At 34.8% G+C, this 12,196-nt stretch overlaps 1 protein-coding gene across 7 annotated transcripts in view; it reads right to left on the bottom strand.

Moving 5' to 3' along the window:
- Positions 1-4,724: 4,724 nt before the first annotated feature.
- The window catches only part of ltbp4 (latent transforming growth factor beta binding protein 4), an 83,757-nt gene continuing 76,285 nt past the window's right edge, over positions 4,725-12,196 (bottom strand). For all 7 annotated transcript variants that reach the window (XM_083552762.1, XM_083552758.1, XM_083552759.1 and 4 more), the window contains 8 exons: positions 12,146-12,196; positions 11,863-11,991; positions 8,934-9,077; positions 6,956-7,108; positions 6,355-6,592; positions 5,968-6,164; positions 5,347-5,496; positions 4,725-4,977 (listed from right to left, as the gene is read on the bottom strand). The exon at positions 12,146-12,196 is cut by the window's right edge and continues 21 nt beyond it. In XM_083552762.1, the coding sequence (XP_083408888.1) occupies positions 4,841-4,977; positions 5,347-5,496; positions 5,968-6,164; positions 6,355-6,592; positions 6,956-7,108; positions 8,934-9,077; positions 11,863-11,991; positions 12,146-12,196 (1,199 nt within the window). In that variant the 3' untranslated portion in view covers positions 4,725-4,840. The remainder of the gene's footprint in view (positions 4,978-5,346; positions 5,497-5,967; positions 6,165-6,354; positions 6,593-6,955; positions 7,109-8,933; positions 9,078-11,862; positions 11,992-12,145) is intronic.

Here is a 12,196-nt window from a genome sequence, read left to right on the forward strand (position 1 = left end):
GTGTGTGCAAACCTGGTAAAAACTACAGGAAACGTTTGACCTCTGTAATTGCAAACAAAGGCTAGTGTACCAAATATTAACATTGACTTTCTAAGGTGTTCAAATACTTATTTGCAGCTGTATCATAAAAATAAATAGTTTAAAAATCATACATTGTGATTTCTGGATTTTTTTTTTTAGATTATGTCTCTCACAGTGGACATGCACCTACGATGACAATTTCAGACCCCTCCATGATTTCTAAGTGGGAGAACTTGCAAAATAGCAGGGTGTTCAAATACTTATTTTCCTCACTGTATATATATATATATATATATATATATATATATATATATATATATATATATATATATATAGTTTGGTTCAGGTGGATATACTTTGATGGTCTTTATGTATGTTGTGGAAATAGCAATAATATTAGAATAATCATTATTAATGCTGACATACTTCAAATAAGCACAGATCTATCTGGTCCACAAACATAGACTGCACAAGTGACTATAAATGTACAGCTTGTTGCTTTAAACTTGCAATTCTTGGCAATTCTAGGAAATCTGAAAAAACAATTTCATATAGAAATAAAATGTTAACTGTTTTTCATAACATTTATACTGTAGTGTAATCTCTAAAGACTGTTATGTGTACAAATCCCAGGTGATAAGCAGTTCCTGAATACTCCAACCAGCCCATCTGGCACCAACATCAATGCCACAGTTAAAGTGATTAAAATCACATTTTCCCCATTATGATGTGAACATTAACCGAAGATCTTGAGCCTTAATTTGTATGATTTTATTATTGCACTGCTGCCTCATTAAGTGGTCAGTGAGTGAATGTATATAGCATATGTTCATGTATACACTTATTTACATATAAACTACAATCGATTTTAAGTTAATTATTTGCACTGGACATTTTTGAGAAAACTAAATAATAATAAACAAAATATTATAGTTTTCACATTAGAAACTCCACATTAATCCTTATATATCTGTTCATACATAACATCAAGATTTCCATAACTTTGAATTACACGGGCTAGAGTTGCTATTGTTGTTAATGGTAAACTAACCAGATGTTTTATGTTGCTACTATCTAATTCTCCCTATTAACGTACCCTGGAAATGTGGGAATGACAAATTAAGTGTTTAAATGAATTGGCTACATTCTGGCACTTCAGGTTTAATGTTTCTGTTTGACACATTTAACCTCCTGTTCTCTATTTGATTGTGTCAGTTATGACAATCAAAGGAACCAAAAACACAAACACCAGGTTCATATTCAAACTGCAAACACATGACTGTTGTGTTAAATATTACTTGTTGGAAAACTCTCAACAAATCCTTTGTTTATGTTCTTCAACTACATATTAAATTCCAATGCAATAATAATCCATACATGCAACATGTACTGTTTAAATTATTTTTGGGAAAACTTAATCTGTCTGACAAAAACTTTCAGCTCTCTTCATGTAGGTTTAAATAGGTTTAATAGGTTTAATATACTTTATCATAGTCTCATAATGAAACACATTAGATACATTTATCTTAAATCGAGAAAGAGTATCTTCACTTGCTTCGATATTAAAAAATCCCCTTTAACTCGTTAGCTTCTGTTTACCAATACAAGCAGCCGGTAACAAATGATCCATTTGCATTTTTGTATAAAAGAAAAAAAAAGCAGAAAGAGAAAGAACACAAGTCGCAAGTCGGTTAATTAATGTAAACAGATTCCCAGTGCTGCAGTCTAAATGTGAAGATTTTTACAAGAGCTGGAAGTTGAATGTATTTTCACACTAGCAAATAACAAGTCAAATTTGTCACTTGCTGTTTGTCTCTTGTAGGTTTTTAGATACTGCTACTATTGCTATTGTTTACTATTGCTAATGGCACCCAGCACATGCTTGCTTGTTTGTTAGTTTGTTATTCAATTCTTATTGTAGCCGAAATCTAGATTCCTCTAAGATTAAGTGGACTACCATCATGCACATATTCAAATTCTAATAATTTAGAATCATATCATAACATATCCCATTACATTTTTGTTATTTGTTCAACACTATAATGTCTGTATAATACTGTTATTTGTTTAACAGCACATTTGCACATCAGCACATTTTCCCATAATTAATTTATTTGCAATTTAGATGCAACACTGCATTCTGCAACCTATCTTTCAAACAATAAATAAACCATCAATTGCACAGAGATTTTGGGAGGGAGGTACAAACATTGCAATTTAGCCTTACTAGAATTTTTAATCTGTAAAATGTTTTTTTTTTTTATCGAGAAAGCTGATATTTAATGTACCTTGGGATCTGGTAGGATAAACTCTGAGCGATTTAATGAGCTTGTGAGTGGGTGAGTGATGAAGGTGGCCTATAAAAGGCTTATGGTCTGTATACACATAAACACACAGAGTATTAGGGTTAGGGAGCCTGATAAGCAGGTTAGGAGTTTACTTACACAACGTCAGTGAGAATAAAACAAGACAAGTTGTTAGTGTTTATCTGTCTTCTAATCTGTGTCAAACTTGGTGTTTTCTTCTAATCATTTTTTTATAATTTGGTAACAATATAAATAATATAATATAGTGCACATTGCTTCTTCTCTGTAATTGGAAAGTGTAGAAGTACAGATACATATGTTTTACAATACTATGGTAAAAGTTAAAGTATTGACTACACTGTTTCACTCAAGTTTAAGTAAAGAAGTATGAGCTCTGACATTTACTTAAGTTAAAAGTAGCCACTACTACTTGTTTTAGTCTCACACTGATCACTGGACCTCAAATCATACAAAAGAATTAAAAATTCTATCTAATGAATGTATCCAGGCTGAACATCCACCATTTAGAACACAAGCAGAGAAACGATGATGAAGATCAGGTGATCAGGAATGTCTCTGTTCTCAGTCATGTTTACATCACTGACTCCCTCTGTCTCATCCACGTTAACCTCAGACTTCTTGTTGCCTTCTGTTTTGCTTGTTGCTAGCTTCATAGGCTAACCTATATCTGTGGTGTGTGATAGCCAGAAAATTATACACTAGTGGTAGATTAAAAAAGCAAAAATGTAATGAGTGAAAGTAAAAAGTTCTGTGAATAATAAATAGTGAAGTAAAGTACAGATACCCGAAAACAAAGTACTTGTACTTTATCATCTCTTGACAATAGTTGCATTTCAGCATGGCATAACTACAACACAATGATGAAAGTAAAATGCAGTTCAGAGAGACATTAATCAGTTAATCAAAAATCAGTTTCTTAAAAACAATCCCCTACTTTTTTAGTGAGGAGATAGTTTGACAGAAGATTCATCTTGTAAAGATTTTGTTTTGGTTGTAGCTGCAGAACAGAAGGTACTGTAACTCAGCGGTTAAGGCATTTGACTCTGGATCGGAAGGTCATAGGTTTAAATCCCAGCATCACCAAGCTGCTACTGCTGGGCCTCTGATCAAGGCCCTTAATCTTTAACTGCTCAGTTGTAAGTTGCTCTGGATAAGGGCCTCTGCTAAATGCTGTAAATGTACATTTTCTTTATAACCCAAATGAAAAGCAATAATATTTGTATATTGTATATGTACTGGTGTGATTTATTAGACAGATTTCTTGTTATGTCGGGTGAACTGCTATTCATTTCCCAAATTATTTTCCTCTTTTTCTTTTACAAACTGCAATCTATGTTTTGGTATTCTAATAGCCAATAGACTACATATCTATCCAAACCACACTTCTACTGTTTCAGAATTAGTAGGCCTACATCTTCTACTTCCTGTACATAATACATTTAGTTTTGCCATTCATTGCATGTTTGGAACAAAATCCAAGAGTTATAAAACTACACTTGTGAATTTTATGATCTAAGAATTATCTCATTTATACAATTGAGAAGTTGAGGGTTAAGGGTCTTACTCAGGGGTCTAGTAGTGGCAGCTTGACAGTGCTGCGAACTAAACTAATGACTTTTCTAACAGGAATGCAACATCTTAAGAATTCTTAATAAAATCAGAAACAGAGAACAGTAAGCAGTGAGGAGGATGGGTTTAGGTAAGGAGGTTAGTCATGAACTTTAAGTGTTTATTTATAGACTAGAAAATATGAGGTATTATAATCAAGAAAAATACACATAAACTGCAATATCTGCACATTTATTATTTTTGACACCTCGGAATTATAAAAAATAATAAATCAGGGAAATACAACAAACAGACCTCTTTGAAAAACTTCATTAATCATTGTAAAATTAAGAAGGCCACAAATACAGTGCATTGTGTTACACATGGGCAATACATAACTGTACAATCAAAAACAAACATTCAAATGCTTTAGACCTCTACGACCTCTATGAAGTTTATTTAGCAAATATCAAACAACGCTGAAATAACTGTGCATTCATAAGCGGGTTTAGATAAACTCTACTTAATTGTGTTTAGTGAATCAGTGTCTGTATTTCAGCTAGACATCTGTCTACAGAGTGAACATAGTTTGTGCTTAAATGGTTTGTCTATTGCATTTCTGTAATGTCTAGAAAATGCTATATATATATATATATATATATATATATATATATATATATATATATATATATATATATATATATATATATATATATATATATATATATATAAACAATTTACAGCTGTAAGGGATAAAAACTATAGTGTCTACAAAATAGTCCAATAAAACAGGATGGAGTTAATAGTTCATTTAGATTTTTGCTATATATAAGAGTGTGTGTGTGTGTGTGTGTGTGAGAGAGAGAGAGAAGGAGAGAGAGAGAGAAGGAGAGAGAGAGACAGAGAGAGAGAGAGAGAAAGAAAAAGAAAGAGAGAAACTTTGGCTAAACCATTATGCAGTAGTTTGGTCTGCGTGACATGATGAAACCCCTCAGGCACACACATCTATATGAGCCTTCTGTGTTTACACACCGAGCATTTATACATTCAGGAAAGGTCGGGTCCTCACACTCATCCACATCTACAGAAGATTAAGACAAAACACATGCACACACAAACAAACAAACAAACAAACAAACACACACACACACACACACACACACACACACACACACACACACACACACACACACACAAACATACATACACATTTATTTTGTTAAATCAGTTTAGTTGGGTTTTTGTGGTAATTATTGTTTTTTTTCTTTTTGTTGTGATTAAAAAACAAAGGTCTTTTATTTTTATTGAGACCAGTTTCCAGACTATGCAACAAATCTGTTTATATATAAAATGTATTATTATTATTATTATTATTATTATTATTATTATACTCTAGACCTATGTAGTCATACATCACACAGAACTGGTACTATAATAAAGAGATTGTTACCTATACATGTCATAGAGGCGATATCGAGCTGGTATCCATCATAACAGTCACAGGTGTATCCTTCCCCTACACGGACACAGCGGCCATTTTCACAGCCCTGCAGTATACCACACTCATCATCAGGCAGGCCAGCAAATGACTCATAACGCCCTGAAACACACACACACCAAATAACACACTAGAACATCAATTGAGACATTATTATGCTTATTAAGCATAACACATACCATGTAGTGCAATATATATATATATATATATATATATATATATATATATATATATATATATATATATATATATTTATTGGCTTTTTTCCTATTTCTTCTTCAAGACAATGACGTCACATACCAGCACTTTTGCAAAGCAAATGAGCAAATAGGATCCTTCATTTAGACAGACCTGTTTCTATATTGTCCACTTTATATTCTTAATAAATCAGCGTTTTCTATTTATTAGGAAATGTCTTTGTGTGAATACTATGCAAATTGAATAATACTTAAAAAAAAAAAATAAATAATAAAAAAAAAAATATATATATATTTTGTATTATCAGGTCAATTTAATTTAAATCTAAAAAATAAGATTTAGAAAATTATATAAATGCTGTTTATGTGTACACACTTTCATAGACTCTCCGTGGTCTTTCACTTCCTGGTCTTCTATCAGTGAAAGGTGGGAAAGGGGCGTGGCCTCTCCATGACTCATCTTCATCTTCACCGTCTTCAGCAATAAAGCGTGAGCCATAGGATTGAGGATCTGGTGCAAATGGAGGTGCAACAGCTGAGTCATAATCGTCCTCTTCATAATAAGGCCTAGAGCTGAAATGATAAGAATATATTTATCCTGCTGTGCTACCTGCACTTTCATATCACGTTTTATATTGTATTTATATTGTATCAATATTTGTGAGTACAAAAATTATTAGTAATAAAAGTAGTATGAATAATAATAATAGTAAAAGCAATGTCAGCGGCCAGTTATGCAACTTTGCAAACACGGGTTGCCTACCCAAGTCCAGGAGTCATGAAGGGGGGATATGAGTCAGCTGGCTGTGTCCTAAATCCAGATCTACGTTCTGTTCCTGCACTGTAGTCATTGTAATCAGAAGATGGTATCTCCGGGTAAATAGGACCACCATACGGTGGTCTGTAGCCCCCTCTTCCCTGTGGAAGTGGTCCAAAACGCTCCGCATACCGAGGAGAGTTTGGAGGAGGACCGTAAGCACTGCACAATGTCTCATATGCCTCTAAAAAAACACAAGTAGTTGTCTACATTGAGAACCTATGCAAACCAAAGGTGTAATGGACACCAGCAAAACACACTTCTTACAACAAAGTGGTCTTCTCCTGAGGGGTTGAGGTGTGGGTGTGGATGAAAAAACATTGAATAAAGTAAAGCAATGCTATTCTAACTGTATGTTGCAGATTCTGCATTAGGATCTTCTGATGATGTCATATTTGCTCATAAATTGTTTACATACATTACAATGTATAAAATAATAAATGCTTTACTTTGAGCACTTTTAATGAAATTCATTGTGAGTTATGTGTGTGTGTGTGTGTGTGTGTGTGTGTGTGTGTGTGTGTGTGTGTGTGTGTGTGTGTGTTACCATCATCTCTGCGCGGACACAGTGCACACTGCAGCCCCCATGCTTCTCCATATAAACAGCAACAGTCGGTAAATGTCATTTGAATTCCTCGCAAAGGTCTCTGACACACCAGATCAGCTGTTACATGCTGCCAACAGATTAAGGGGTTCTCATCTAGAGAAAAAGAGAGACAATGAGAAAGAATGAAAAGATAAAGGAGGATGGCCAAGGTTATCAGAGTGTAGTATTGGCAGTTTAAAGCTCCAGAGTTCTGGTTAAGATCATAAGGGACTAGGAGTACTATCAGTCTAAAAACCTAATTGGGAGGTTGGTGTAGTAGAAAAGGATCTTTAAATACTTAAATAGCTGAATTGAGTAGTTTCTGGAGTGCACAGTAGGTTTGTGTCTCATAAACAGCCAGTGGATCAGCTGTTCAGACATCAAGGGAAGTTAATTTCACCACCAACTTGGGTCCCAGAACAGAGAAAAAGCTTGCACTAATAAGAGACTTAACAAGCAACTGGGTGGCCCCAGGTCCCAATGAATTGTTTTCCCTCTCAGCCTGCACCCAATGTTCTCAAGATCCATTAATGATTCTTCATGACTTTGACCAGTATAAAGTGCTTACTGAAGCCTATCCACTGCTTAGCACACTATACGGTCTCATTAGTAGTTCCAACAAGAGACTCAGACCACTAAAGAGCAGCACCACAGTTCTTAACTCACAGTTTACGAAAATTGTTGCAAATGTTAACAATTTTCAAAATGCCCACATTTTTAAAACTATAATGGTCACAAACATGTAATAATTTTAACAGTGGTGGACAGTAACAAAGTAAATGTAATTCATTACTGCACTTGAGTAACTTTTTCACGCATCTGTACTTCACTGATGTATTTTCATTTGGGGAGACTTTAACTTCACTGCATTTCAGTCTGACTTTTTACTCAACTACATTTTATGAAATCAGTTAATTATTTATGAGTGGATAAAAACTGGTCAAGCACGCAGCACCCTGATTGGTGGTTGCTGTTTTGAACTTGTTTTGATTGCCGATTGATGGTACCTACTTAACACAAACATATTTTACAGTTCAGCGTCAGTTCAACAGCAAGCAGAACATTTTGAGAGGAATAAATTATAGAAGCAACTCCTGACTCTAACTTATTTGGCCTCATTTGTACGTTTTTATTTTTAAGAAGGTTTTAGACTCATGATTATTTTAATATATATCAATTAGTGTTTGACTTATTAATATCATTCTATTAATAAATTGGTGTGCTAAGGGGTAAGATTAGCGTCTTTTACATAAACTGAGTAGATTAAGCTAGAATCTTGTGACAAAAATGTTACATTTTAGCCAGAATAAATAGTTTAACTTTTGATACGTAAGTACATTTGGGGGCAAAAACGTTTGTACTGTTACTTAAGTGAAAGTGTAAAGGCAGCACTTTTACTTACTGGAGTAATATTTTACGAACATATTTCTACTTTAACTCAAGTACATATTTTTTGTAATTCTTCAACCACTGAACATCAAATAGGTTATATTGCTTAAATCGTTTAAGTATATGCTAATATGACAAAACTCACAATATACCCTAACTAGTAATATTATCATATGACATTTACTTTACAGTGTTTTAATGTACTCAAAGTTAATGTAACTGAATATTTTACAAATATAATACATCCAATATACACATTATTTGCTAACAAAAAAAGTGTTTTAAAGTATTTTAACATATCCGTTTTATATTTTCACACATATTTTTAGGATATTTTCTTTTTCTATTTTGGCAAATATGCTTTATTCGAATAAAAGAGCAATTTGAGGCACAGGAAGCAAATCTATGTTAATGGAAATAGATTTTTAGTAAATAAAGCATTTCCTAGTAGTGTCCATATAGTAAACAGACTAATACAGTTTATTTCTCAGAGTATTTACTATCCTTTCATATTAATGTAGTAAGATAAATGAATATCAGTATATCATACCCATAGTGAGGCTTGAATTGCTGACACAGGAGCGCTGGGTTCCGTCCAGCACCAGAGGAGGCTCGCATGTGCAGTAATATGAACCAAGTGTGTTCACACACAGACCACCCGGACACATTTCCCCACTCTCACACTCATTATTATCTACAGAGAGACAGATAAGAAATTATTTCTCATAATATTCATGTCTGTAATCTTATTATTATTGACTCTCTTGCTTTTGCTGTGACCATAAATACATGTGTGTGTAAGGATGTGATCCTAATCATACCGTTATAAATGACCTCATCACCAGAGAACGCTTTACTGTTCTGTGGTGCTATTCATGCATATATAAAGATACAGAACAGACTTGAAAGCTCTGGATTGTGAACTGGGGTAGAAACTTTTAGCTGTTCTATTTATGCTCCATGTGAGCAGTAGTAAGTAAGTAAGAAAGTAAGCAGTAAGTCAACCATATAAAGTACATTACAAAGTAAAACGAAACAACATTCTGCCAGTACCAAGGTGCCAAATAAGACGGCATAAATCAACAAAAAGCAACACAAAACAAAAAGAAAATGTCACATTTATTGCAAAAAAAAAAAAAAAACCCATAATACTTGAAACAGTAGACACAGTGACACTACAGCATGAACCGGTAAAGAAAATGTGCGATTTTTGAGTGCAAATGAATCGTCCATATCATTATAAATACCGTACATGTAAACACCGAATGGTTTTAGAGCAGTAAACAGTACAGTAAGTGTATAAAACAGCGGCAGTATATCCCCAGTGTTCTCACTGATATACTCGTTTAGACACAATTGAGAGAATTCAGCAGTGCAAATAATATAGCTATGTGTCCAAAGTGTCAATATTTAGTGTGAACACCATTGTTATCTAGCACTGCCCCAATGCCCCTGGGTATGGAATTCACCAGAGCTGCACAGGTTGTTGCTGGGATCCTCTTCCACTCCTCCATAATAACATCACGGAGCTGCTGGAGGTTAGACACATTAAGCTTCTCCACCTTCTGCTTAAGGATGCCCCACATGTGCTCAATAGGGTTCAGGTCTAAAGACATAATTGGCCACTCCATCACCTTCACGTTCGGCTTCCACAACAAAAGCAGTTGTCTTGTCTTGGCGGTGTGTTTGGGGTCGTTATTATATTGGAAAACTGCCGTTTAGCCCAGTTTCTAAAGGGAGGGCATCATTGTCTGCTTCAGAATGTTACAGTACATGCTGAAATCTATGTTTCCCCTAATGAACCGCAGCGCCCCAGTACCAGCATCACCCATGCAGCCCCAGACCATGATGCTACCACCATGCTTGACTGTAGGCAAAAAACAACATTTTCTTGTTACTCCTCACCAGGGTGTTGCCACACATGCTGGACAACCATCTGAGCCAAACAACTTTATTTTAGTCTCATCAGACCACAGGACATGCTCTTGGACCGGTTGTCTTCAACAAACTTTTGGCAGGCTTTCTAATAAGCCAGCTTCAGAAGAGGCTTCCTTTTGGGACGATGGCCATGCAAACCGACATGCTGCACTGTGCGCCGTACAGTCTGAGCACTGACAAGTGGACCTTCCGCTTCTGCAACCTCTAAAGCAATGCTGCAGCACTCATGCGTCTGTTTTTTGAAGCTGCTTCTGCACCTGACGCACAGCACGAGGACTCGACTTCTTTGAATAACTCTTGCAGGGTCTGTTCTGAGAGGAAACCCTCAGTCTTGGAAATCCTCTATATGACCCTGGCTACAGTAACTCAGTTTCAGGGTGTTACCGATCTTTTTATAGCCTGTGCCGTCTTTGTGGAGACAACAATTCTCAAATCCTAAGAGAGTCTTTGCAATGATGTGCCGTGTTGAACATTCAGTGGTCAGTATGAGGGAATTGTACTCAAAGCAACACATTTTAACTGCTCTAATATACAATACACAAATTTGTAAGGTCCTGTCAAGTAGGCAAAAACATGAACATGAATAGGACATGTAGCTTTGCATGGTTACACGATATACAGCTGTTATCACTAAAGGTTTATTCACTTTTGTTGCCAGCTATTTTGATAATAATACAGTAAATCTATACTGCATTGACTAACATATATCCAAGTTTCATTTCTATGGTATTGCTGAAATGTAAGGGGTGTACTCACTTTTGTGAGATACTGTATTTTACATTTGTTACAAGGACAAGTCAAGGTAAGATATCTCGTTTGGGAGGATCTTTCTTGGAAGGAGAATCTTAAAAATATTTACATGAACTCAAATCCTTCTGTTTATATTTAGTTAAAAAAAAAAAAAAACCAGTGATGTCAGATTTTGGGAATATAAAATGTTCCATAATGTCAAAATGAACCACTAGAACATGAAATGTAAAAAGACAGGAAGGAATTTCACATTTCACACAAATTCACATTTAACTTTTTGTTTTCAACAATGTTTTACATTTTTTTGTTTATTCAATATGTTTCTAAGATGCATTTCTAATTGATTTTATTGGCTTTGATTGATTCATTAAATATCTATAGTATATAGTGATCTATAGAATATTTACTATATATACTTTACTCAGTAATCTTGAATAGTGTCAATTAATAATATACATTCTTACTTTACACTGAAAGCTGATTTAGACAGAACATATAAATATATTTTTATTAGTGTTTACTTTGACCCATGATTCAATTATCCAGGAATGAAATCTCTAGAGATGAAGCACTGTGACACAAAAAAGAGTCAAACACAAATGTTGGATTCAACTCTTGCCTAATCGATATTGCTCATGCATTTCAGATCTATAGAGATCAAAAGAGACAGAAGCAGAAAACACAAACAGAGTGTACAGTAGATATAAAATGTGTGAAGTATATGATAGAATTATATAAAATGATTTCAGTGTGTGCCATAAACACAAAAAATCACACAGATGTGTTCTTACCTACACACTCTATTAAGTGTTCAGCATAGTAGTATCCACTAGGGCAGTAACACGAGTAGCCAGGGATGTTGTTTACACACACACCACCTTTGCACAAACTCGCGTTGAAGAGTTTACACTCGTCCACGTCTGCCGTGATGCCACAACACACCAATCAGCAACAACAAGCACAACAAGGCAAACACACACACACACACAGTTCTTTAGCTTGAAAGAGATACTATTTACAACATAAAGTAAAAGCGTGTGTATGTGTTTGTGTGTGTGCATGTGTGTGTGTTACCCCTATAGCTGAAGGCCCCTACTGCATTAGTCACATAGCCACGTCCACTCG

This window comes from Silurus aristotelis (genome assembly GCF_946808225.1).
Source record: "Silurus aristotelis genome assembly, chromosome: 10".
In the NCBI taxonomy this organism is placed as follows: domain Eukaryota; kingdom Metazoa; phylum Chordata; class Actinopteri; order Siluriformes; family Siluridae; genus Silurus; species Silurus aristotelis.